The following is a 27,791-nucleotide window of genomic DNA, read 5'->3' as shown; positions in this document are numbered from 1 at the left end:
CTCTCCCCCCCCCCAAATATGGAAACAGGAGGGAGGGGGGAGAGAGAAGGGCGCCCCTTACAGGTGGAATGGGAACCCAGGCGGCCATCTAGTCTGACCCCCTTTGCTTCAGGGTTTTTGTGTTATTTTCCTGGTAAGAAAATTATTGTGATTTTTTTTTTTTATTTACTCCCACCCCCCACATGTATGGAAGCAGGAGGCGGGTTAGGAAAAAGCCTTTTTTATAGGTAGAATTGCAGAATCGGGGGGAGATTCCTTAGGGGTCATCTGGTCCACCTCCCTTGCCTTCCTCTTCCTTTCTTTCCTGGCTAGAAAATTATTGTTGTTATTTCTTTCTTTCTTTAAATCCCACCCTTTTTCTCTCCCCCCCCCAGACCAGGTATCAAGGCAGCTTACACAAATTAAGACAGCACAGATAGCATTCGATAAGCTAAAGTGAAAAAACGTGAAAGGTTGTTGCTTAAAACTCATTGAACTCATATGGAATTGAAATAGTGGCATATTTATTAATCTAGCTGTATGTGTAGAACCATATTTAAACACCTCTAAGTGGGGTACACAAAAATGCTGCCATTTGCGCTCCACACACCCCCTTCCCTATGTTTCCCTCTGTCTGTTTTAGATTGTAAGCCCTTTTAGGGCAGGGACCTGTCTAACTTGTTTGTAAGGCACCATACGCATAGATGTTGCTATAAAAAAACTATAGTAATATGTGGCAAAGTGAAAAATTCAACTTTAAGAAGAGGGGTGCTGCTCTCGCACTGGGTTATTTATTTATGAATTTTTTTTACTCCACTTTTTCTCTCTGAGGAACTTGGGGTGCTCTTCCACTCATCCCAGTCTTACCTTTCCCATTGATGTGGTCGTGAGTTGGGTTGTAATTGGCCCAGAGAATAAATCTGAGAGGTTGCTGACCCAAACCTTGACTATGATTCAACATTGTAGGCTGCCTTAGGCAAGTGATTGTCTCTTGGTCTTAAGTTGGGGTGATAACTGGTCTCTTCTATAGCATTGCTGTAGCACATTGGTTATAGTGTCTGGCGAGAACTAGGGAGACTTGGGTTCAAATTCTCACACAGCTGTGGATCTCATTGGCCGATCTTGTTGCGTGAGTCACCATCTCTCATCCTTGCCTACCTCATGGGACTGTTGTCTGGATGAAATAAGAGGAAGGAGAGCCATGAACGCTGCTTTGAGCTTCTTGGAGGAAGGGTAGGATATTAATGTAATGTTTGTGAAGCCCTTTCAGTTCTTCAAAGTGCTAGGTAAACGCCAAGTTGCCGGGGTGTGCAATTGGCCATTTGGGCTGCTAGCATTTAAAGCTGGTTTTCACCATTCTAAATCAGGCTGCTATGCCATGCTGACTGACCGCCTGACTGCCTCTCTTATGCTGACCTATCTTAGGGGTTCAGAAGAACTGCTTTGCTGAATCATACCCAAAGGCTGCTTATTCTGGCATTTTTGCCTCAGACAGTGGCCTTATGGATGCTTTTGAAATGCTTCCAAGCCAGGCATGCAGGTGATCACTTCCTTTTGTGTCATCATTTGGTAGTTGGAGGTGAAATGCTTTCAGGCATAGTCTTCTGTTTTTGCCATTCCTTCTGTTAGCCCATGGTAGTCCTGTCTTTCATGAACTTGAATAATTCCTGAGCTTGTTTCCAAGCAGCTGTGAGCCAATGCAACCTTCCTCCAGGAAATATGTAAAGCTGTACTTCAAGAAGCTTGTTGATGCATATACAAAAAACTGCATTTTCTTACTAGGTGGTCTCTTTCCACATATGTGATCCTTTCTACTCGCAAGTGAACTGTTTGTGATGGAGTCCGAGGCATTCTCAAGAGGAAACTTCATTTCACACAGTGCTCTCTGCATATCTCTGCCACCCAAGGATTGAATTCTTTCACCAACCTTCTCTAGCCCAGCTGCTTCAATATAGCTAAAGAAATGTGTCTGCATTTACTTCCTAATAATAAATGTGAGGGATTGTTTCTGGTTTTTGGTTTGTTACTGCCCCGTCTTAGAAACATGACTGGTTACAACATCTGCTGTAGCTATAAAGCACTGCAGCATTCCTGAGTATCTCTGCCTGTGACAGTTCTGTCTTTGCATTTCCTGCATTCTAACCACTGTTCCATTTTTAATTCAATGTTCTTAACTACTGTATGGTATCTTAACTGCTTGTGGATCATACATATTTTTTTTCCTGTCCTGCATTAAATGTTTGCTGTTGGATTTCCCTTTTCTTTTTATAGCAGTATTTCCTCTGTCCTTGTTCTTCTCTCCCCCCCCCCACTTTTGAGTTTTTATTTTAGGTGACCCTTTAAACAGAATGCTGGACTAGATGGGCCTTTGGCCTAATCCAGCAGGGCTTTTTTTTAAGGTTCCTACCCTTACTGTTGTGTTGAGGGTTCTGGTTCAGAAAACGGACAGGCATCTCTAACCTGACACTGACAGAATACCTTTAACTAGGATTGGGAAAAACACAAGTGCCTTAAGACCTGGTTACATATTTTCTCAAATGTTTTTCCTCCCCATCAGAACCAAGGGTGTTGTTGTTGTTTAGTCGTTTAGTTGTGTCCGACTCTTCGTGACCCCATGGACCAGAGCACGCCAGGCACTCTTGTCTTCTACTGCCTCCCGCAGTTTGGTCATTATTTTTTAAGCTAAGGTGCAAATCTTTACTTGAGGATTTTGCAGTTCCACCACCCTCGGAAGATCGGAGCAGAGAGGTTGGTCCGGACCAGGGCATTCTCTGCAGTAGCCCCTAAGTTGTGGAAATCTTTCCCTACAGATATGTGTGTGTGTAGCACCTTCATTATACATCTAACAGTCTTTGACACCTGAGAAGTGTGCTTTCAGGATCCACACTATTCTTGCAATAGTAATTAGTTTTAACCATTTTAATACTGATTTTTCAGCATCTTTAACTTCCTCTGGGACCTGCTGGTGAAGGGCAGGTAATAGATTTAAATAATAATAGCTGATCGCCAAAGAATTGATGCTTTTGAATTATGGTGCTGGAGGAGACTCTTGAGAGTCCCATGGACTGCAAGAAGATCAAACGCATCCATTCTTAAGGAAATTAGCCCTGAGTGCTCACTGGAAGGACAGATCGTGAAGCTGAGGCTCCAGTACTTTGGCCACCTTATGAGAAGAGAAGACTCCCTGGAAAAGACCCTGATGTTGGGAAAGATGGAGGGCACAAGGAGAAGAGGACGACAGAGGACGAGATGGTTGGACAGTGTTCTCGAAGCTACAAACATGAGTCTGACCAAACTGCGGGAGGCAATGGAAGACAGGAGTGCCTGGCGTGCTCTGGTCCAGGGGGTCACGAAGAGTCGGACATGACTAAACAACTAAACAACAACAGTCATAATACATTTTCCTTTTCATTATGTGGGCTTCTGAGGGATTTTCTATTATGGTAGTCTCCTGCCGCAGAGGGTGGAACTTTCGTGTTACATACAGGGGAGAGAGCTACCCTTTGGGAGTGGAGCAGGTTTTTCAAGAGTCAAACCCTTTTTTGTTGTGCTGTGTTTCAGATGTTTCCACTTCTGCACAATGCCATAAACAGCTTCTACTTGTCTTGTAGGATTGTGCTGTGATGGTGGGTTTGAATCCCTTGGTGGCTTTACTCTTTGGCTAGTACGTTTCTGGAAACAAAACCATCTTAACCTTCCTGTTTTCTGTCTTTCTTTCTTAATGCTATCCTAGGAACTAAAAAAGTAAGTACTTGCTCACAATATTCTTGCTTTTGCTTGCTTGACTTACTCGAACGAAAAGTGATGCCCAGTAGGGCAGATCTACTAGGCTTGGCTTTTAAAGTATTTAATAGCAATTGTGGCATTAATTATTTATATTGTACTTGTGTCTTTCATTTTGATGCTGAGGCTTTTGTGGAGGAGTACATAGCATCTTATTTCAACAAAAACAGCAGGAATGCAAAATTACTACTGTCTTCCATCATCTACAGCCTCCTAATGGAAAATACGTCCTCTGCTGCTGATAATCTGAGGTGTATTGCCTTTTAGACAATTGTATATTGCTTTTAGATTTTACCCAGGTCTTTTACAAAAGCTTGGTAGCAACTCCTGAAAAAATAAGTGATTAACAGAATACCACATTAAAACCTATTTAAAATAAATCTACATTAGCTTTACTATGGCTGTTGAAAGCCAGCCCAACCAAGAAAGCTTTTTCAGGCTGCCAGAAGGTATTCGTGCTTGGCATATCTCTATTGTGATTTCCACAACTGTGTAGTGACTGCTGATTAACCTCACAATATATATAATTACCGCTCATTCTAGGCGACATGTACAGTACAGTTCTGGAGGCATTCCTGTCACAAGCGGTAGGATCAGAGGAGAGGGTAAGGCCCACGCTATTAAACTTTTATAACCATAATCTTAGCATGTCTCAAACAAAAAAAATAATAGTAATTAATTATATTAAACTTAAAATATGCATTTAAATAACCCCACCTACTGTAAAATATTGCCTCCTTTTTGAAACAGCAGTTTCGCTCACTGGTTTAAAGCAATTGGCTCTAATTCTGCTAATCCCAGAATAAGATGGAACATTTAGGGGGAACACCATGTAAGCACCCTTTCTTTTTAAGGATTTGGGTTTTCAAACAAATTGTCTATGCAGTTCATGTAGAAAAATCATGCCCATGTCTCAAAAGTGTGTATCCCTTTTGAGATAATCCAAGTCATAACTGAAATAATTTCACAAATATATTTACTGCTGCTGAATCCTTTTAGCTAACAGCTTCTCTCATAACATTTTCCAAAGTGATAGCCACAATATTTATTTTGTAAGTCACCTGATTTTGACCTTAGGTTGGAAGGGTCACTGCTTCTGTTATGTGCTCTTTGACACTTCAAGCAACTGGAGAATAATAAAATTAAACTCTTCTCCCCTCCTTCCCCCCTTACTCACTGTTCCTTCTCAAAATATGGCTCTTTTCTCCAAATTTAATTCAAGTAATTTGTGGCTGTGGAAGAATCCTATCTTTCCCCTTTGTCTTTGTCAGCCTTTTGTTAAAATCCTTGTTTTTTCCCTTCTCCAGCTCTTTCCCCTCACCCAAAACTGTAGCTTACTCTTTTACGCTGTTGGATGCTGCTTCTATTTCTAGGGGAAGCTTCAATATTCCAAATTCTCCCCAAATCCCTTATCCCTTGCACTTAGTTAATGGCTACATCAAAAGGTCATGGAAGAGTTACCACGAGTGCAAGCACTGTTCCCACTTTGCTCCTCCCATTATACAAACTGGAAAAGCAAACCACAATTTCTGGCTTAGCACGGTGTTTGGATGAGGGATCATGGTTTATTTCACTCTCCCCGCAAAATAAAATAAAAAATCTGCTATGTGAATCCTAAGATGTGCATTTTGTTTCTTGGCCATGGCTTGTTTGAGCGACACAAACCACAATCCCTGGTTTGGACATAATGCTAAGCAAGGGATCATGGTCTCTCCTGCTAGTACTAATGGAGCAACAAAATGGAAACTATCTCCACCTTGACAATAAACCATTAACTATGGTTTACGCTGATGTGCAAATGCAGTCAGGGTTTCATGCCATGTATGGGACAAATGTTTAATTCCCTTTTCATTCAACATTAAAAATACATTGAAACTAGGATTCTGAGGTTACTATAAATATGGGACCTACTTTGTACGCGGGTGGCGCTGTGGGTTAAACCACAGAGCCTAGGACTTGCTGATCAGAAGGTCGGCGGTTCAAATCCCCGTGACGGGGTGAGCTCCCGTTCCTCAGTCCCAGCTCCTGCCAACCTAGCAGTTCAAAAGCACGTCAAAGTGCAAGTAGATAAATAGGTACCGCTCCGGCGGGAAGGTAAACGGCGTTCCGTGCGCTGCTCTGATTCGTCAGAAGCAGCTTAGTCATGCTGGCCACATGACCCGGAAGTTGTACGCCGGCTCCCTCGGCCAATAAAGCAAGATGAGCACCGCAACCCCAGAGTCGGTCACGACTGGACCTAATGGTCAGGGGTCCCTTTACCTTTACCTTTACTTTGTGCAATGTGCTGGAAATGTGCAGTGTACCTGTTTCGACATTCATTATATGCACTGGGAGGCCATGTGCAAGGAGAGGCAAGAAGTTTACTCCCATCAGTCACTACCTTTCATCCCCTGAGATGGCATTGTGATGTCATTGCTGTTCACTAGTCACAATGCCCTAGAGATTTTACACAAAGGAGACTCCCTTGACCAAGTCCATACAGCTCCCAGCTTTTCAACATCTTGATATGAACTTTTTTTGAATGGGGTCAGGGCTGGACTTTTAAGAAGTAAAATTTTCCATTTTTTTTAGAACAAGCATTCCATTTCAAGTCACCAATAGTAAGTAGGGAAATTTATTTAAATGCTTTTCAAGAAATAGAAAGCTCATTTTAAAAATGATCCTAGTTTTGGGGGTGTCCAGTTCTGAGGTGTCTTTCAAGTTAATTCACTTACACAAGAATGACACATTCACAAAATTGTCCACAGTGATAGACCCAATATTTAATACTGTACCAAGAGCATAGATTTTAAACCACATGGTAAATTTCAAAAGTTTGGATTTCATTAATAGCATAAATACGGGCACAAATCACACCAATCACTGCTTTGAACCAAACTAAACCTCAGTAGGGCTTTTATGAGATGTAGATTGGATTATGACCATCAGCTGCACACTATGATAATCTAAATCTGAGGTCAGTTATTCCCTTTGGAGTTATTGGACAGTTGTAAAGGAGTATGGAATCCTAAACAGTGCTCATTTACATTTTAATAACTGATGCTACTTTGTTATATAGCAATGTGACTGATAACTTTGGTTTAGATAATAAGTTTTATCATTTGAGCCTCATGAATAAAAGATCATCCACAATGTGTATGTTGATCCCAGCCTACAAATGAACAGTGAAATAGATTTGCTAATTTTGAGAGACTTGGCCAACATCTGCTAGACAGTCTGTGAACTTTGAAAAGCCATTTGTTGGCTCTGGGAGGGCTAATATTGCCTAACCCACAAATTCCAATCCAAAATATGTCAATTACTTGATCTACTTTGCCTCTGCCATTGTGTGTGATGATGTCCTATGTGGTGGTACCTCAGTCTTTGAACGTAATCCATTCTGGAAGACTGTTCAACTTCCGAAACATTCAAAAACCGAAGCATGCATTTCCAGAAGTATTTATGTCCGGAAAACTCAATATGGAAGCCGCGTGGCATATTCGGCTTCCGAAAAGCGTTCGAAAACCGAAGCAGTTACTTCCGGGTTTTTGGCGTTTGAAAGCTGAAATGTTTGACTTCTGAGATGTTAAAAAACCGAGGTACCACTGTATATTCCAGTGAACATGATGTGCACTGGAAGACAGAGGGAGCAAACCAGATCATTTCATTGCTCTTACTGGCTCTGGTCTGCATCCCAAGATACGGAACTAAATTTATGCTGCATCAAATAAATCTACTTTTCCCGCCATTGTGTAACAACAAAGCAATTTTGGCCTATGAAATGCAGTTTGGGGAGGCAGAGCCTTCTAGAGCAGCTTATTTTGAGCAGCTATGAAAATTGAGTAATTCAAGCTGTGAATAGAGCACGAAACTCTTACGCACTCAAAACGCCATTGGGTTATATCCGGCTGTGTTTTACTCAGGAGTCAACTAACTGAAATTAATTGATCCAAGCCAGTCATGTCTGTTAATTTCAGTGGATCAACTCTTGAGTATGACTAGCACTGGATTTTAACTAAGGCTCTGCATATATGTAGGTAGTAGAACCTGAGGTCTTGAAATGAATAGAACCTAACTGCATGCCATTAGTATTTCTTAGGTTTTTTCCCCTTGCAACTATATTACTGTGCTTGTTTCTTAATGCTGCCTCCCCGTTTGGAAGATGAGGACAAGGAAGCTGCTTTATCCAGCGGAAAAAGTCTGGGTGGACAAGCACAAGTATGATGAGGCAGAGAGGCTTCACTATGAGCGGGAAGCAACCTTAGCGGCTTCCGCTGCCGGGGCCTGTCAAGAGGTGGTGGCGGTGAACGGCTTCTGCCATGAGGAGGACCCTGTGGAGGAAGAGGTGAAGGGAAACCTGTGGAGGGCAGGAAGCAGGAAGAAGCAAAAGAAAAGGAAGTGCTCCCCCAAACGCAAGCCTTTAGACCCCAAAGTGGACTTTGTCCTGGCCGGGTTACTGGCTGACCGTGTCTGGTTTGACAAACCTCTCTTTGACCGGGCGGAAGCAGCTTACAGGAAGAAGCTTGCCGAAATGTTGTTGCAGGAGGCTTCTGAGGGGCTCCCGGCCGCTGAGCAGTCTGCGCTGGTGCCCTGGTCAGAGGCAGAGGTCTTCCAAGGTGATACGAGGCCACAGAGAAACCTGGCTGCCTTGCACTGTGCCCATGGCAGCCTGATGGCCTGCCACCACATCATCCAGGATGTTTGGGTCAACAAGTTCAACTTTGACGATGCTGAGAAGCTGTTTGTCGAAAAATCCCAGCTGGTGGCTCTACCACAGACCCTGGACCTCTCATCCACGACATTGCACGGCAGCAGTGGACTAACACCAGATGAAGGCTATGTGACTGCACTGCCTACTCCTTCAACACCAGCCCAGCCTGCGGATATCATCGTGGATACCGGTGCGTCCCCAAATCTGCCTGATACTTTGATCCAGCCGGTGAACGGCAAGCCTCAGGTGTCGAGTTTGCAGGCACTGATCTCAGAGGTGTGGCTGGAAAAGCCTATCTACGATGACGCAGAGAGATGCTTCTACACAAACATGTTTGATGGGCACCCTCCGGGAAAGGTGAGGTTGCAGGAGTGTGGGCGCCCAGAGTCTTCCAAGAGGAGCCGGAAGGACAAAAAGGGCCGTAGTACAGGGAAGCAGGCAGCAGCAGGCAAGAGGGGGAACAACAACATCTCTGCAACGGCACCTCCAGATTCTGCACTCTCACCAGCCACCTGGTATTTCATGCACAAGGACAGCGAGTCTGCGTGGCTCAGCAAACCCACCTACGACAGTGCTGAGGCGCAGTACTACATCTCCAAAGCCTCAAAGCTGGCAAGCAAGCAGGAGAGCGCCGGAATGCCCGAAACGATGTTAGCAAAGCCATCGCAGCCAGCTGCTCTCGCTTCAAGCGCACCAGAGGCTCATGCTAAGTAGGAAACGCTTGTTCTGGGGTAACATTCCCAAACCTAATGGGCCAAGATAGTGTGGAAGAGCTTCTGTATGTAAAACATTGAAATGTGTTGTGTCTCACTGTAGAAAGATGTAAGCAGGCCATAATAAGTTAGAAGGAGGAAGGGAATGGTTTTATGATTTGTCTTTTTCAATTACTGGTAGTGCTGCTCTGTACTTTTTAAGCTTATAAATTATTCCCACTACTTTTGCAGAGCCTGTTAACTTGTTCAGGGGAGGCATCTGAAACAGGATTTACTATCTCTGTATTATTACTTTTAGGGAATTAGTACCCTGCTCCTCATGCAAAAACCTCCCAACTAACGTGCATCAGAAGAGCAATTTGCTTGATTACATACATGTAGAGCATTAAGAAGTTCTACATGATTTTATATACACAGGTCACATCTATTTCTCATGTGCCTAATTTGTGGGAGCTTTTGCTTTTGTCAGATATGGAAAAGCTTTTTAAAAAATATGACCTTCCCAGATCTGTATCTGACCCTTTCTGGCTGTCTCAAACCCTGGCCGTATTAAGCTGGAACTATACCCTAAAGTGCTTCTTAGCAAAGGATTGTTGTCACTTGAAGGTGTGCTGAGTGGTGACTATGGCTTTGGTGGTTTTGGACTGATCTGGACGTTTATGTGAATGGAATGAACCAAACAGATACCTCTGAAAGGTTCTTTTTGTTGGCTCTGCTTTTTCCTGCAGTTTAAGTGTTTCTCAATAGCATATTGCAAAATCTGATGTTTCTTGTCAGGTTCTCCCCTTTCCCTCTTCACTTAAAATCTTCTATCCTGTGATCCTTTTCTGTGTCACCCTGCCCAATAGTAGCCATGTAGTCTCTCCTGCCATGCAGTGAACCTCCCTTAGTTTTGAATTCCACTGCCACATGCAAAATTCTCACCTCTGTTTATGAATGCCCCTATTCCCCATCTGGACACAAATTTAATGTTGTGCTTCTCTTTTGGCCAGTTTACCAAACCACTGTGTACCAGAAGGAAGGCCTCCGCAAAAGGGATGGGATGTTTTGCTCTTTAGTAAACTTTGCCCTGGTGCTTGGCTTTGCAGGTCTATGCTGTGTCCATTGGTGGACGTTAGTTAATGTGGCTCCACAACACTCCCTTTTTTTGCCCATAAGTGTTGAAGTGCTACTTAAAATCATTTACCTAGAATCATTTTGGTGGCTTATTCAGGTGTCCATAGAGCTGGTGTCATAGCTACCCTCCTGTCTGGGCAAAGGAACTCTGCCTAGCCCTCCTAGAAAGGCAATGTCAGGAAAGGGTTGTTTGAACATGAGCATATTGAGAAAAAATATTCTTAACTGTTGGTTGGACTGTGTGGATTTCACGTGTCTTGTCTCAGGGTAGTTGAACTGGTTTTTTAAAGAATGCTTGCTTATCTTGCAGTGTCAAAAGGACTGAACAGGCAACCAAGTGACAGAGCAGTAGGTTCCTAATTGGTCCCATTTACACAAGCCTTCCCATCTCGGGTAGTGAGGATCAGTGGGATGTGGCCCAGTGGGATGGAAGAGGGAGATGATGTTTGACTAAGCTGGCCCTAACTGTTGACCTGAAATATTTCTAGGTATTTATTTAGTCTCCCCCTCTTTTCAGAAACATGGCCGCCAGCTTCCTCATGCATGAAAAGATCTGGTTTGACAAGTTCAAATATGATGATGCTGAGAAGAGATACTATGAACAGAAGAACGGTCCGGCTGCTAGCCCCTCCTGCCAGCAGGTAAGATGCAAGTACTGTCCAGGGGAAACAGGCAGCTTGCATGGCACAATCCTTCTGGAGCAGGTAGCAATATGGTGGGGGCTCTCTGCATACCTGTATGAAGTCATTTCCATTAACAATCTCACCACCTGCTGAACACCAGATGAGCTTTGCTAGCCTTTGCCTAGCCTCCTGCTAATCAGATGTCTGTGGGAAGCCTATAAACGGGGCTTGAAGGCAACAGCCACCTACTGCTAGTTCCTGACCACCACCAAGTAACTGATATATTGCTTGGTACCTGTAGGATCTATGAAACAATACCCTACGTAGAGTGCATCTCACATTATTCTTGGAGCACCAGACGTCTTAAAATTCTCTTCCTGCCTATCGTCTCCTTGTCAAGTACTGGGCTTTTGCCTTTAGTTGCAGAACAATCGCCCTGCTCCCCACCCCACCCCACCCCACTCTATGGTACAAGTGAATCCAAAACATGTTATTACCCCATAGGGGATGCACTGCTTTGAGAGGGCAAATTCTCCTTTCCCTGGTGCATTTCCAGGGAAGAAGAGCTCCTCAGCTACTGTACAGGTGTTGTAGTTTGAGTGCTACAAGAGGTAGTGGTTGCCAAGCAGGTAATTTCCAGCTTAGCTCCATTCCACATTCATTACCCCTTGCCCCTCGAACCTTGCATTCTTTGCAATTCTAAATGTTTGTCCTTGAGAGTGCTGGCTAGGGTAGAACAGTGTGCATTAAAATAAAATTTTGAGCTATTTGAAAAGGAAAAGGAAGCCATATTAGCTGCATTCGGGTGCAGTGCTAACGTATGACTTAACGATATGAGGCCGCACCATGGTGAGGTTTGGTCTCTCATGTTCTCCTTCTCTTCCCACTTCCTTTGTGTGCAAGGGGAGAAAACTTTACTCTTCCAGTTGTGCTTTGTGACAAAGCACAATTCTCTCCTCCCCCCCGCCCCCAAATATATGCAACTGGCTTGTCCAAATAGCGGCAAACCAGGATCTGATCGTGGTTTGATAATCCCAGTTTAACCATCTGTAGTTTGTTACAAAGAGAAAACAAATACTTCAGATTTTCTCCTTAGTAGGTGAAGGGCTGGAAAGGCCTGTTATGACACATTCCCATATTACTAAACCAGGGATGGGGGGCATTTTTGGCCTGGTGGCCCAGATCTACAATTCTCTTTTGTGCACCCAGACTAAACAAGACTGAACACTCCGCACATCAGCCGGTGAGAGGGGAATGGAATCCGGCCGTGCCTGTCTGCCCCATACCTGATGTCACATAGGATGTTTGGTGTGGGGCAGGTGAGTGTGATTGCAGGAAAATGATCTTGCAGGCCAAATGGGGAGGCCTGGTGGTCTAGATTTGGCCTGTGGACCAGAGGTTTCCCACTCCCGTGCTAAACCATGCTTTAGTGTTCCATCTGAATGCAGCCACTGACTGATTTAAGCTGTTTCCCAATAGTCCAGGTTACTCTGAAAGGACAGAGTAGGAACAGCATTGCCTCCTTGGCATTGAATAATGGAGATGAGAGGCAGGATTCAGTAGTGTTGATAAGGTTTTCCAGGCTGCAAGAAAACAGCTGTATAGCAGGGAGCAAAGTTTTGTGACTATGAACAGGTTCCATAGAGGTTGCTGTTGATTCTGTTATAGAAGATGGCTTGTAAGGAAGGGAGAAGGTGAAGGAAATTCTTGCTTGTTCTTTCTTACGAACGTTTGCCGGCTGTTATGAACAGCATTTGTTGGACACCGGCATACTCCCCTCTTCCTCACAACCTGCAACTTCTTTTATCTGTGGAAGCTCATCTAAAACCCACTGTGTCTGTACATGCAAGACATTTCCCCTCTCTTTTCTTGCTAGTTTATATAGGCCCCTCCCTAAGGGTAATAGAAAAGTTTATATAGACCCCTCCCTAAGGGTAATAGAGTGAAAGTCTCCAGATTAGACCAAAACGAAATTAAATTTCTGACTCAGCAGCAGCACAAAGACTTGCCGCGGTGTCAACTGAATTTCTGCAAATTCGTCCAGGTTAGGGTGGAAACAATGTAGTGACTGGGCCCCCACAAATATGTAAAAATGCAAAACTGAAAGATGGTTGAAATCTGCAGGGCTTTTTTTAAATAATTGCCTGGATGGTAGATGCTGTACCTGTTCAACTACAGTTGTGCTGCCTTCAGTAGTTACATGATTGTAGAAACTAGAAATGCTCACCGGTGAGCAATTGTGCACATGGTACAGGCTCTCATAGGGGCAGGCTGTGAGTGAAGCAGAGGGCTCTCTTTTCTCTGGTAAGCAGGAGATCAAGTGAAGTTTGCCTCATATCCAGAAGAAGCAGCTTCTAAGTATTCAGTCTCCCAGGGCTTATTCTCCAAGCTGCTTTGTTAGTTGCCGTATTTTTCGCTCTATAAGACGCACCAGACCACAAGACGCACCTAGTTTTTGGAGGAGGAAAACAAGAAAAAAAATATTCTGAGTCTCAGAAGCCAGAACAGCAAGAAAGGATCGCTGCGCAGCGAAAGCAGCAATCCCTCTTGCTGTTCTGGCTTCTGGGACAGCTGCGCAGCCTGCATTCGCTCAGTAAGACGCACACACATTTCCCCTTACTTTTTAGGAGGGAAAAAGTGAGTCTTATAGAGCAAAAAAATACGGTAGTAAGGAACTTGAAGCAAATGAGACTGACATTCATTAGGGCAATGAAATTGATAAGCGTCTTCTTTACATCTTGAGAGCATGACAGTGTGATGGCCTCTACTTGTAATGTCTAATAAAGATTTGGCAAAGTAAGTAGAGAACGTGACAGTTTAGAAGGATGTTGGCTCTTGCCAGGAAGGATTAGACTGGTGCTTTCCAGGGCCCTGTTTTCTTTTGGGGTTTTTTTAGCACATCAGGGGCTGCCTGGCAGTGTATGCCACAAGAGAGACTGAAGTGTGCCTTCAGTATTCACCATTCCAAACACAGATTCTTTGACGCAGCTTGCACTATCACTAGTCACAGGGGAATCCTAGAACACCCAATGTTGGCCAGAAAGTTCTTTCCCATCCCTGAACCCTAACTGAATGGACAGGCAGGTGGGTGCAGTATGGGAAAACAGCATAGACTTGGCTGTCCCACAGTTCTAAAGAACTGGTTGAGAAACTACACATCTCCCTGCATTGCAAATAACTTGACAGTTATTTGATTCTGTGATTCTGTTTTTTGGGTATAAGACTGAAGTTTGTGTCCAATTTTTTTTTTAACCTGTGCCACAGGTGTCACTGGTTTGGGAAAACGCTCATGTAGGATCTGATGCATACTAATCTCAGCTTAGTTTGTGTGGAGGGCTTCAGATGCATGGCCTAGACAGTGTGATTGCCACCATTCGAATAGCACAGCTTTCATGATTTAACAGCAGTTGTTATGCCAGAAGATACAGTCTAGATTAAAGTTAAACCCAGCATCAGGTCAGCATGAGGAAATTTATGTTCAAGGCTCTGAAGTGTAGATTGGAGTACCCCACACAGAATTTGGTATCCTGAAAAATTTCACCTAAAAAAGTTTCTAGTCACAATGGTTGAGAGGCGTTTGCTAACACCTGACCAGTTGCTGGAAAAAGGCTCAGATGAGAGGGGACCTGGTTTGCCAGTAGCTGTGGCACCAGTGCTTGGCCCAACTCTGCCCCCCATCTCATGGCTTCCTTATCATGTTTCACATCTAGCCCAGGTGTGCTTGCCATCTCCACCATGTTTCCAGTTCTGTCACCATCATTCTTGATGCGGTTGGGGAGATGCCAATTTTTTGAAAGCCTGGCGCTTAAGAGCAGAATCTTGTTCAAAACGAAGTATATTCAAATTTCATAATCTAGGCCAGTGTTTCTCAAACTTGGGTCTCCAGCAGTTGTTGGACTACAACTCCCATCAACCCTGACCACTGGTCCTGCAAGCTAGGGATCATGGGAGTTGTAGTCCAACAAAACAGCTGGAGACCCAAGTTTGAGAAACACTGATCTAGACCAAAGAATGCAAGTCTCAGTTCGGGATATGCGGCTGCCCTGCCTTTGATGTAAGAAATTTATTGTCTCTATAAACCCACTCTATTTGCATAGGGTGGGTAGCAGCAGTATAAAAAGCACTTTTGTCAATTCAAAGTCTGCATGTGCACTTTCTATGGAGAATAGGGTCACTGACCCAGACACTGACTTGGGTATGGCTGTGTCATGAATAGCTACACCCGCTTCTCTGATGCAAAAGTTGGTGGGAATTTGGAGCGTCCCGGTGGCTGCTGCCTGGATCCTATCCTGCAGCTATTCCAGAAAACAGTCTGGATATAGCTGCTGACAACATAGTTGTTTCATTCCGTGGATGGATTTTTACTCTCACTATTTTTTTTAAAATGGCTGACTGCTCTCGTACACAGTAAAAACACTTGCCCTTCTTTCATGTGATCCACCCTCAGTAATTTCTCCTGTATCTGTTTGTGACTTTTTAAAAAGAACAAAAAAACCAAACAAAAAACCAAACACTTGGTTCTTTCTGCACTGTTTGCAGGAGAACGGAGCCAGCACGATCCTACGCGACATTGCCAGAGCCAGGGAGAATATCCAGAAGTCGCTGGCCGGAGTGAGTACCTGGGCGCTCTCTCACCAGCTGGCTAACTGCATTCATTTTTCCTAGCTATGGCATATCTCACAGATATAACTCCCCCTGCTCCTACTGTGATTGATCCCCCCCCCCCAAGAGCCTCTGCGTGTGTCGCTTTTCTTACCATAAGTCAGAGGGGGATGGATGAGATGGAATGAGCTCTGTCATATCATGGCATCCTATTTGTGACATATCCTGCTTGCTCTAGCCAGATTGCATCTGCAGACTAACCCAAAGTGGAAATGCTGTGTGACATTCCATCAGCTCATAATTCAGAACCAGAGCATGCGCTTGGGAGCAGTCATAGGGCGCAGCTTTTGCTGGGGTGCCATTTCAGACGACAGGTGGCAGCCTTGAATCCAGCCTTGTGATATGTTCTTGTATGTCAGTTCTACTCTAGCTTCTTGACATACATTGGTGGTTGGGAGCTTATAACGTGATGGGTGATTCAAGCATGCATTCCCCCACCCCATCTGATCTGGCAAAATAAATTGCATGCACCTTCCTCTGTTTCTGTTCTGTGCTTAGCTTCACACTAACGTAGCACTTTAGGGACAGCAGTTGACCTGTCAGCAGGGGCATTTATGAGCTGAACAGTGAATTTCTTGACCCAGTTTCCATTAAGATATATGCAGAGAGATTGTATTTGCACATTCTGCCTCCGGTGAGCTGGTTTGGCAGTGAATTTTAACTCTGAATGCTGCTGCAGTAGCTTAGCCTGGGTTCACCTAAACAAAGGCAGTTGACTTTCTTTAGCAATCACATTGCTGTTCCTCCTGGGGAGCTTGGAGTCATTTGCACAGGTTCCCAGGCTCTCCAAATTCCTTAGCTTCAGCAATAGAACTGGATCCTAAGCAGTTTGTATCAGGAAGGCAAACCTCAATTTGGTGTTTAGTGTGCACGTCCTCTATAGTTTCCCATAAGGAGAATCTTGTTCAGTAAAGCAGGCAACCAATATCCCAAATTCTTCCCCAGGTGATTTTTTAAAGAAAGAAAGTAGCCCTCACCCACATTCTTAGATGAGTGCAAAGTAAAGCCCCCATTCATGCTTTCTCCCCACTCAGTGAGAACAGGAGTTGTTTTTAGGAGTGGCTGTTGAACTGAAGTAATTGTCCGTGTTAACTGTGACCTCGGCTATGGAGTATAGCTAGAGTGCATAGTGTAGATTTACAGTTTCCAGAAAATTTGACGCCATAGTGGGGGGCGGAATTGTGGTTCCTCCCCCTGGAAATTTTGATGCAAAATATGTATTGCATATTAAACCAAAATTTACTTTGCTGCTTTAAGTACATAAAATGCATCATCTATAACTCAGCATAAGAGTTTGCCCCCCAGATTTCCAATCTTTGTTGGGAAAATGAAAAAAGCCCTCATAGGTGGACAGAAAAAGCTCCTCTTTCCCTTTGTATATATTTTTCTGAGCCTCGTTGACTAGCGCTTCTTAATGCTGCCCTCTGCTTTCAGGCAGTAGTCATTGGGATATGTCTTCTGTTTTAGCTTGTGGATCTTAAAAAAGATTAGATTTTTCTGAAGAAGCCAGAAAATCTTATTTGCAGGAGAGGGCATATAGTAAAGCAGTCGTCGGTGGCCCTGTGTGGCATATGTCTGCTTTCTATTAGCCACAGCAAATTGAGAAAATGAAACTGTGCTGCCTGGGGCTGATGGAAGTTGTAGTCCAAAATAAGTGAATAGTATCAGGTTGAGAGAGGCTGCAGTCGAGGAATGAGCTGAAGTGACTTGTGAGTGTTAGGTGAGAAGCAGAAGAATGGGGGGTTTGGGGTGCTGCGAGAAGATCCTTCGCTTTCAAGGACACACCTTGGAGACTTACAAAAAAGACAAAAGAAATTTGCCTCATCTTCTTGCATTTAGCCGGGAACTTCCATTCATTTGCATGGCTTTCTTTTGAAAACAAAAGGGCATCTTCCTTGCTTGATTTCATGCTTGCATTAACAATTAATCTTGGGTGTGTTAATTTGAGCCAGTGAAGGGTTTTATTTATTGACTGAATTTACATCCTGCCCTTCCTGCCGAAGGAGCCCAGGGCAGTTTTGACTTTGAATTATGCCTGGATGGCTCTGGATAACACTTGGTTGCTTGGCAAGTAGACGCGCGGCATGAGCAAAATAAAAAGCCATTTGCGTCAAGACGCAGCACCTCTTTCCATTTTGCATGGTCTCTCTGTTTCAAATAACAGCTATTTTTTGCTTTGTTCTGTTCAGCTGCAGCGCTTCTTATTTTCTGCATGTGTGGCGTATTAAATGGGTACGTGTCTTAAGTTGATGAACAGGTGGGGTCCTTCACGGTGGATTTGATTTGACACTCTTTGACTTCACATGGCTGAAGCAGAGAAGAGAGAGCAAAAAGTGACTCCCTTGGGCAGGCACAGGTAAACCCGGCCCTCCAGGTGTTTTGGAACTACAATTCCCATCATCCCTGACCACTGGTCCTGTTAGCTAGGGATCATGGGAGTTGTAGTCCCAAAACATCTGGCGGGCCGGGTTTGCCTATGCCTGCCCTTGGGCATCTTCTTGCCTGTTTCCATGCCTCTTAAATTCAGCCCCAAACTATGTGTACTGGATTAAAACTTGGATAGTAAGACATCCTTGTATTTAACCACTTGCCTGGTGCCTTTAGGGGGTTAGGAGTCCCACACAGGTGAGTGAGTGAGCTGGTGCAGGAGGCATGGATCTCTCCGTTCTGCTTGGTTTCCATGCCGACTGCAGAAAACGAAGGGGAACTCTCTCCCTTCTCTCTGTCTTCCCTCCACTGGCTTGTTTGGGAGGGGGCAGTATTCATTCTCTCCCCCCCCTTTCTTCCTCTAAGCCTGCTAAGGGGCAACCATCCTCTATTTCTACAGTGATTCACTGCAGCCAGCATGGAGACACAAATTGCTAGTCTCTTAGGCTAATAAAAAAAGGTTCAGGCTAGTTCAGGCTCATTTTTATTTGCAATATTTTACTCTGTCTCATCATTGCATGGTGAAACCAGGGCAGGCAATAGTCAAAACGTAAAATTACAAAACAGTTTCCAGTTACAAAGTTAGGAAGCAGGAACAAAGAAAGTTAGGAAGCAGCCTGTGGGTTCCCAGATGTTGTTGGACTACAACTCCCATCATCCCTGAGCTCTGGTCTTGCTAGCTAGGGGTGATGGGAGTTGTAGTTCAACAACATCTGGGGACCCACAGGTTGAGAAAGGCTGGACAAACAGTCTTGTCCAGGCACCAGAGGAGTCCCATAAAAGCCTGCTGGCAAGTATGTGTGTTAATCTGGCGGTGAAAGATCTTCAGTAGATCATTTCAGCCCTAGTCCCTGGCCTTAACCCGGACTGAAGTGGGTCAAGATAATTGGTCTAGGCAGTGCTGTTTTTCTGGAAAAAAAGATGCCAGAACTCACCATGAACACCTCCCTCATGCTCTTAGAATGACGCCCACCTGAGAGATGCTGGAACTAAGCAAGTTCCGGCTGGAAAAAAGCCCTGGTCTAGGAGATAGTTTGGCCTTAATTGCATATGGTAGAATTCAAGATCTGAAACAGTTAGTCATCCCTGCTTTAAAAAAAATCATTCGGTAATTGTAGGTGCTTTAGCTCATTAAAGCTTTTAAAGCTGTGGGGTTACTATTAAAGCATTTGTTTGGAAGATTTATAGACCACTAAATATTTGACAATTTTAAAAAGGATTTCCCATCCTGTTTCTTTTGCATTTCCTTGTTAAAAACTTGGAATGGCAGCTTGAACTAATCTCCATTGTTAGGCTTTGGTAGCCAGGCCACTACCAAATGCGGAGGGCACCAGATTGACCAAGGCTGCTCTGTTAAAATTGCCCAGATCAGTACTGTCGGCTTTTTCAGGGGAAGAGAAAGGGATTTGTGGTGGTGGTTGTGAGCACAGCGTAAGAGTTTTGTGGGTGTGTTTTTCTTTGTTATGCATTTGATTTCTCTGGCTGCTGTAACACTCTTATTTTTAAAGCAATTTGCCATTCCTCCCCTGCTTATTAAAGGGAAGGACTGATTATCCTGATGGATAATCCAGAACTTGTTCTTCCACAACTTGTTCTCTGAATTGATTTAATTGTGCTGTCCCAAACGTTCCAGCTACAGCACACCAAGCTTTTTAAGTGGGTTTTTTAGAGGAATAAACAAATTTTGGTGACTTGGGCCTAGTGTTAAGTGTAACATGAACTCATTTTGATTAGGAGGGTCGGTTACAGCATGTTTAAAAATAAAAAAATAACCAGGCTACAAATGGAGCTGATGATCAATTTATTTTAATAATTCAAGGAATGGCAGATACAAAATGCAGAGCTATGGCACTACTAAGAGATGGAGAGACAAGCTGCAAGGCAAAAAAAAAACTGCAACAGAACCACAAATAAAAATTTAATGCCGAAAAGAGAGGACATTTTCATTGGGGAAATAGATAGCTGCCATATATCAAGTCAGAACATTGTTCCATCCCGACTGCAGCTCCCCAGGATTTCAGATAGGAGACATTCCCAGTCCCATCTGGAGTTGTGGAAGGTTGAACCTGGAACCTTCTGCATTCAAAGCATGTATTCTACCACTGACCTTTGGCCCTTCACCATTGTCATAATATGCAACATCAGACAAAGGTAGGAGGAGTTGTGGCATACATGGAGATGGTGCCAGTGGTGCAAAATTTAAGAATCGTTCTAGGAATCTATGGTATAAACAGGTAGTGAAAACAGTCGCTTGTGAATGTGACTACACACTGCTCACCTCAGACTCCAAATCATCTATGAACAAGTTATACAGCATCATTCCCCATAGATAACCTCTGGGGATTTCCCCCATCACCATTCCTCCCTCCATCACAAGAATTCTCCACCTATTTCCACTTTCAGTTTCTTGACTAGTTCTCTTACCTCCTGGCTGAGGTTACCTAGGGACTTTGAATGAGGGACTTAAAATGTATATGGATTGTTTTCACGTGTTTGTGTCTGAAATAATCTTGGCTGTTCTGCTAAGCCTAATGTCATTCTAGTTGCCGTGTCTATGGCTAAATTGCAAGTTGCCTTAACTGTTTAACACAGAACTTTCTCTGCTAAGCTATTTCTGCCATTTCTATGTCGGGACAAGTTGACAGTGTGAGCAGCTTGTTTTGGGCTGGAATGGTAGGATTTGCTATCTCTGGTTAGGCAAACAAGACCAAATCTGTGCCCTGACCCTAGTTGAAAAGAACAGAACTTTGAAGCTTAAACTCATTTTTATAAATGCATCCCAGGTTACTGTCTTACTCTCAGAATATTGATTTTGCTTAACTTTTCTTACCTAGGCATGTTTTCCTGCATGTGGGTTTGACTGCTCTGCTTAGCTGCCCACATCTGCATGAGTGACCAGAGTAAACCATGTATTTATTTTTTTACCATAAAATACTCTTGCCCTTTCCAGCTCAAGACAGTTTTGCAAAACCCCCACGAAGCCCCTCCAGCACGTCGCAAGAAGCAGTCAGGTCGTGCGACTGTAAGTCGCTTTTGGGGTGGGAGGAGCACAACAACCTGTTTGTTTGTCTGCCAGGATCAGTCCTTGCTCCTGCGTAAGGCCCTTCCTCTGCCTCTTCCCCATCCTGTCATTGTGCTGCTTTGCAAATTCAGTGCCATTTAATGGTCTAGTTATACATAGTTGTGCTTGTGGAAAATATCCACACAGTTATGTTCAGTTATCCTTCAGGAATGGCTTCTCAAGTAGGGAAAGAGAAACCTATATTCTAATTTTTAAGTTAAATCTACCGGTAGTTTTTAAAAACATCTATACTACTTAAGCAGCAGAATAACTTAAAATAGTATTCCCTAACCCACATTTCTAGAACCCTTAGCTATAAGCTGCCATAGCTGTGACTAGATCCCAGTCATAAGATTCTCTGGTACAAGGAACTAGCTGAAGCTCTCATAAGGGGCTTGTACAAACCCCCTATGATTTCTGATGCTTATCTGTTGCTTGTTCGATGTTCCAGTTGGCTTTTGAAACTCCCCGTTTCAAACACAGTTGTCCATGCAGCGTGGAGGACTGCTTGCAAAACACCAACAGTTTAGGACAGGAAAGTGCCTCCAGTCCTTTTAGGCTCACGACGCCTTGGATCCTGGCCAAGTTCTCTTGAGAAGAACTGGAGCCATCTCTCCCAGTCTTGTTTTTTTTTTAAAAAAAAAAAGGTCTCCCATCCCTGAGCAGGATAGGTATTCACATTATTTGCCTTGCATGATGGTGTGATCTTAAGAACAGAATACTGATCATGTTTGGCAGGGTTCCCTCCCCCTTAAAAAGAGGTGCATGCCATACACATATCCCCCCTTTTGAGACATACACATGCCATGCAAATATTATCGTAATTAAGATATTAGGAGGTACCGCATAGCAGGGACTATTTGACAGCTATGTTTTGTTCTGAATTGCCTAAAAGCCCCACAGGAGCACATATTCAGGAGTTGAGGAACTGTGTACACCACAGTTTCCATCATGGGGCTCAGGCCATGTGCTATTTGTCTTGCACCTTCTGTGTGAAAAAGCTTGGTCCCTGTTGCTCTCTTCAAGGCTTCCCCCATCCATTTCTCTCCTGTCGCTATGGCTCTGTTACGATAGAGCGTCTCTCTTGTCTGATGTGTCGGCAACCGACGGCCTCACCCTTCTCCATACTGTCTGTCTCTTTTTTCAGAGTGTGAGCAGCACCTCTGCAGCAGGACCGGCTGGGGACCAAAGTGAGCTGGTCACCAGGATCGCGACCCTGGAGGCAGAGAATCAAAACCTTCGTTGTGGTGAGTGGCGAAACCAGATTATGACTTGCAACTGACGTGCTGGTAAAATCTTAACGTTCTCTTGTTCAGAAGGAGGAGTCTGTGTGTTTTGACTTCTGTCAGCATTCTGCTGATGCTAATACAGTAACTGGCAGGAAGGAAAACAAAGTGCTCCATGCTGTCAATTTTGATCCCATCCATTCAGTGTTCTCTACCCCTTCTCCCATTCTCCAGTGGTTACAGACCTTCAGCTTGCCATCTCCAGACTTGAGAACCGCCTGAGTCTTCTGGAAAAATCATCTACCTCTCATCACCCTTCACCGCCACCACCAACACAGGTAAAACCATTTCTCAAGGAACATGCCATCGTATATTTCATCCAGTTGTGGACAGGAACACTGGGGGGTTTTTGGGGAGTGGCGGCAGTGGGGTTGGGGAAACGTCTGCAGGGTGTTTTTATTTAAGCCCCATGGAGAAGTACATGGTCTCAGCCAGACCTTTGTGTGGTAGAAAGGTGGAACAAGTTCCTTATCTGTGGGGTAACGTCATTTGTTTGTTATTGGAGAGCTTTGTTTCAGGAGGAAATTGGCAACGGTGGGCACTTCATCTTCAGCTGTTAACAACCTTCTCATTAAGGAGTGCCAGGGTTTCCCAGAAAATGTGTTTTACTTTGAAAACTATTCCCTTAATCTCTGTGTGGGAGTGACTAAGTAAAAAATTTCATTTTAAGTTTACCTCTTGCACTGGCCTGGGCTGTGATAATTTACTGTCTACATTAGGAGATCCCTGCTGAGTTATCCCAAAGACCCATTTAGTTCAGCAACCTGTTCTCATGGTTGCCAGCCAGGTGCCCGTGGGAAACTCCCACGCAGGATCAGAGCACAACAGCACTCCGGGGTGGAAAGCCCAAAGGACAGCCCTCTCCCCATAATTGTCATGAATCACAATCCAATCTTTGTACGTTTCCGAGCACAATTCAAAGTGTTGGTGCTGACCTGTGAAGCCCTAAACGGCCTCAGTCCTGTATACCTGAAGGAGCTTCTCCACCCCCATCGTTCTGCCTGGACACTGAGGTCCAGCTCCAAGGGCCTTCTGGCGGTTCCCTCCCTGCGAGAAGCCAAGTTACAGGGAACCAGGCAGAGGGCCTTCTTGGTGGTGGCGCCCGCCCTGTGGAACACCCTCCCACCAGATGTCAGAGAGAAAAACAACTACCTGACATTTAGAAGACATCGGAAGGCAACCCTGTTTAGGGAAGCTTTTAATGTTTAATAGACTATTGTATTTTAATATTCTGTTGAAAGTCACCCAGAGTGGCTGGGGAGGCCCAGCCAGATGGGCGGGGTATTAATAATAATGATAATGATAATAATAACTTCTGTTCCTTTCAGTGGGGCTCCCTGAGGGTAACATGATGGATTGTGCCCCATGGGTCAAATTTGTGCTTGCTTATTGGCTGGCACCAAAAACCCACCCTCTCACACGTCTCCCCATCCTTTGCCTGTGACCAGAGTTCCTCTGCTCCTAGCGATTACCTCCTCTCCCTTTTGGCATTTGCTTTTTGCTTTCCCTTGATGCAAGATTTTTTTTGGTGTCTCCTTGAAGCATGTCACTCCCATGAAGAAGGTGGAACCACTGACCCATTTATCAAGGAAAGTTGAGCTGCCTTCTGCTTCATCTACAAGGAAAGCAGAGTCCGCCGCGGCAGCTGCAGATGAGGACGATGACGACATCGACCTGTTTGGTAGTGACGAGGAGGAGGAAGACCAGGAAGCTGCCAGAGTTCGGGAAGAGCGGCTCAAGCAGTATGCAGAGAAGAAGTCCAAGAAACCTGGCCTGATTGCCAAGTCTTCCATCCTCTTAGATGTCAAGCCAGTAAGCTCTTTTTACCCTTTTCCAGTGAGTCAGTGTCAATGGGGATAACTTCAGGTGCTCCACTAACTGGTAAAGTGTATCTTGTGTAAATTGGGTGTTTATAAAGAACTCTCCACCTTAGTCCTGAAGCTCTGAGTGTGTTGTCTCTGCCCTTTTTCTCTCTGTCTCTCACCCTGTCTCTGCAGTCTTCTGGGGTGCTGGAACAAATATGAGGAGAGTTATGAGCATTCCATGTTCTCAGCACTTGATTGTAGATGCAGAACTGAGTGTCCTGAAGTTTGGACGAAACAGATAATGAGCTCTCAAGACTGATGTAGCGCTGCCTTGGAGTACTAGGCCGTAGTTAATGGGCGATGCTTAATAGGGTTCCTAGTGTTTGCTGGTTTGGGCTTCCTGCCTAACTCCAAATTTGGCATCCGCTAAGACTTTTCTGACAAACTAAAAACGTCTGGCTTTGTATCAGATTCAGGGCACTTAGCTCACAAAATGCTTAATACCAAAGCATAGGATGAATACGTAGCAAAAACGTATTGCAGCAGTAATTGGGTTCTCAGCTCTCTTTTGTCTTTCTGTGTAATGCTTAGAACCTGCGTTATGGGTATGTCAGATACTCAAATACAGTGGTACCTCAGGTTAAGTACTAAATTCGTTCCGGAGGTCCATACTTAACCTGAAATTGTTCTTAACCTGAAGCACCACTTTAGCTAATGGGGTCTCCTGCTGCCGCCGTGCTGCTGGAGCATGATTTCTGTTCTTAACTTGAAGCACTATTTCTGGGTTAGCGGAGTCTGTAACCTGAAGCATATGTAACCTGAGCTACCACTGTACAAAAATAGAGGAACCACTAGACAGAAACATGCTGATATGAGGGAGTTGGTGTGCTGTAGTTTCACCTTCAAATCCCAGTCACAAAACTTGTTACGACTTTGGGCCAGTCTCCATCTTTTGAGCTAACCCACCTCACAAGAAGGCAGGTGAGGATGAGAAGAGCAGGGCAAGATTGCCCTGTTTGCTGCCCTAAGATTCTTTGGAGAAAAAACAGTGTCAAAATAGCACCCAGCGTTTTTACAACCCATTCTATCTGTTTTAGCATCAGGGTACCTCCACAAGGCAGAGATGCGTTCTACACTGTAGAAGGTACCGACTCAAGAGGTCATCTTCTTGCTGTAGCATAACGTATTGAAATGGCAATTATCTAATAATTTTTGCACTGCAAACCTCCCAAGTGAACCTTGCAGCCCAATCATCACTGTACTCTCCATTGAATTGAATTTGGGCTGGAACTTGATTGTACAAGTTTAGGGAAGCTTTTAATGTTTAACAGACCACTGTATTTTAATATTTTGTTGGAAGCAGCCCAGAGTGGCTGGGGAAACCCAGCCAGATGGGCGGAGTATATTATTATTATTATTATTATTATTATTATTATTATTATTATTATTACAGTCTCTGTTGTTCATGGCAGACACTTGATTGGCACATGTTTAAAGAAAGGTTTGGGGGTATGTTACATTTGGCAAAAAGCTCGGTGGAGTAGCTTGAAAACAGGTGAAAGGGAAGATCTAAAGTTTCATAAAATTGCTAACTAGATTTTATTTCTCACCAATGCTGGTAAGCTAATCTACAGTCGTGTATGGCTTCTCCATTTCACAGATTTACTTTTGGATAATCTCTGGGAAGTCTTTTATTCCTGCAAGCAACCTTGCACTTCCTTGTGTCAACTGTACTCCCTTGGCTCCTGTATTTTCCTTACTGATTGCATTTCTAACTCCCATTTCCCCCTCTCCTTTCCCTCCTTCAGTGGGACGATGAGACGGACATGGCCAAGATGGAGGAATGTGTCAGATCTGTCCAGATGGATGGTCTGGTTTGGGGAGCCTCCAAACTGGTCCCAGTGGGTTATGGCATCAATAAACTCCAGATCCAGTGTGTGGTGGAAGATGACAAAGTTGGGACAGATATACTGGAGGAGGAGATCACCAAGTTTGAAGATTACGTAAGTTCCCACGGAGGGCTATTTCTCTGGCCCAGTTGCCCAGCCCACGGTGGTGTAATTCTGTATTGTAGAGATGGATAGCCATTTGTCATGGATGCTTTAGCTGAGATTCCTGCATTACAGGGGGGTTGGACTAGATGAGCCCTTGGGGTCCCTTCAAATGATTCTGTGTCCAAGTTGTGCAAGACTCTTAACAAGATCATATTGACCATATTGGAGCTGATCCAAAACAATTGTGGAAGAGGTGGAATTTCATGAACATCCCAAGCTATTTTTGGAGGGAGAGAGCTTTTGGGGTTTTGCTTTTTTTTTACCAGGGAGGGTGCTGCAGAGAGAAACACACACTGTCCTGGCATCCTTCTAATTCCCACTCCCAGATGCCTTGAGTGACTAGGAATAATGCAGACCCTTGATTAGGACTACATTAGCAAGAAACCAGTGCAAAAAAATTAGGCTTTTGGCAAGAGCTTTTGAGTCTCCTGAAAAGCCCATCTTTGTGCTCAAACTTTTAGAACATTCAGTTCAGCCCCAGACTTTAAAAGCTTGTGTTGAGGCTGTTGGCAGTGCCAGAGGCTTATATTTATGCATTGAGCTTAGGCCTTGCTGGTGTGTTCTCTCAGCTCTTATACGTTCTACTGCTTGCTTCGTCGCAGGGGCAAGTCTGCCATGTTCACTTTGCCAACCTGGTATATACCCTTCATATGTTTCGGACTGATGGTGGTTGTGATCCAAAACATCTGGAGGGGACCATGTGTTGGTGAAAGTAGTATTGGTAATTGAGCATTTGCCTGCTAAGAGGTTATTGTCTTGTGCTCTCAAGGGTTTATGTACAACAGGCATGCATCCCTGTGGGTTTTTAGCCTTAACCTTAAAAACGCTGATGCAAAGCGTTTTACTAAGGCCTAGTGTAGTCACATTAGTAGAACTTGTACAAAACTTCTCGCAGAAATTAGATAGACAGACAAGCAGACAGATTCTTTGGATTTGGATTTGATATCCCGCTTTATCACTACCCTAAGGAGTCTCAAAGCGACTCACAATCTCCCTTCCCTTCCTCCCCCACAACAAACACTCTGTGAGGTGAGTGGGGCTGAGAGACTTCAGAGAAGTGTGACTGGCCCAAGGTCACCCAGCGTGTGGAGGAGCGGGGAAGCGAACCCTGATCACCAGATTACGAGTCCACCGCTCTGAACCGCTACACCACACTGGCTCTCATTCTGTGTAGCTGCTTATGTACCAGAATGTGATCTGCATAGGTCACTGAAGCTGAGTCCCTCTTATACCAGCAGCTGAGCTTGAGACCCATTAGGTTTCCAAGCCTTCAACACACATCACTCTTCCTTCTTAATTATCTTAATTATCATGAGGGTTAGGGTTTTCAAACGATGCCTGGATCAGATTGCAGAGTCTGTTGTTTGCACACACAACCCCTTCACTTAGGCCAGTCTTGGGATTTATTTATTTTTGGCCTGACAATGCAAAAACTCTTCTCACTTCGTTTTTCTCCCTTATGTCTTCCAGGTGCAGAGTGTTGACATAGCTGCTTTCAACAAGATCTAACGGCAAACCTTTACACTTTCTAAAGCTAATAAAAGGTCAAGAGTTGGAGAGCAGTGCTGTGTGAGGGCGTCTTTCTTTTCTGT

At 44.3% G+C, this 27,791-nt stretch overlaps 1 protein-coding gene across 5 annotated transcripts; it reads left to right on the top strand.

Moving 5' to 3' along the window:
• The first annotated feature begins 3 nt into the window (after positions 1-3).
• Positions 4-27,761, top strand: EEF1D (eukaryotic translation elongation factor 1 delta). Of its 5 annotated transcripts, XM_053395135.1 has the most exons (11): positions 4-133; positions 6,334-6,362; positions 7,904-9,162; positions 10,799-10,922; positions 15,444-15,515; positions 20,944-21,015; positions 22,202-22,301; positions 22,515-22,618; positions 23,883-24,152; positions 25,954-26,148; positions 27,670-27,761. In XM_053395135.1, the coding sequence occupies exons 1-11, from the start codon at positions 19-21 to the stop codon at positions 27,706-27,708; spliced, it is 2,379 nt and encodes a 792-aa protein (XP_053251110.1). In that variant the 5' UTR covers positions 4-18; the 3' UTR covers positions 27,709-27,761. The 5 variants fall into 5 exon arrangements, with proteins under 5 accessions (XP_053251110.1, XP_053251114.1, XP_053251111.1 ...); XM_053395139.1 differs by lacking the exon at positions 15,444-15,515; XM_053395136.1 differs by lacking the exon at positions 20,944-21,015.
• Positions 27,762-27,791: the final 30 nt, after the last annotated feature.

This window comes from Podarcis raffonei, chromosome 7, assembly GCF_027172205.1.
Source record: "Podarcis raffonei isolate rPodRaf1 chromosome 7, rPodRaf1.pri, whole genome shotgun sequence".
Lineage (NCBI taxonomy): Eukaryota > Metazoa > Chordata > Lepidosauria > Squamata > Lacertidae > Podarcis > Podarcis raffonei.
This window is presented reverse-complemented; position numbering and strand designations above follow the sequence as displayed.

Bases quoted from the DNA above. Each gene is read 5' to 3' on its own strand.
- EEF1D (XM_053395135.1), top strand. From the start codon at position 19: ATGGAAACAGGAGGGAGGGGGGAGAGAGAAGGGCGCCCCTTACAGGTG. The intron at 15,516-20,943 runs GTGAGTACCTGG...TGCCCTTTCCAG, and splicing joins TCCAGAAGTCGCTGGCCGGA to CTCAAGACAGTTTTGCAAAA. The intron at 22,302-22,514 runs GTGAGTGGCGAA...CCCATTCTCCAG, and splicing joins GAATCAAAACCTTCGTTGTG to TGGTTACAGACCTTCAGCTT.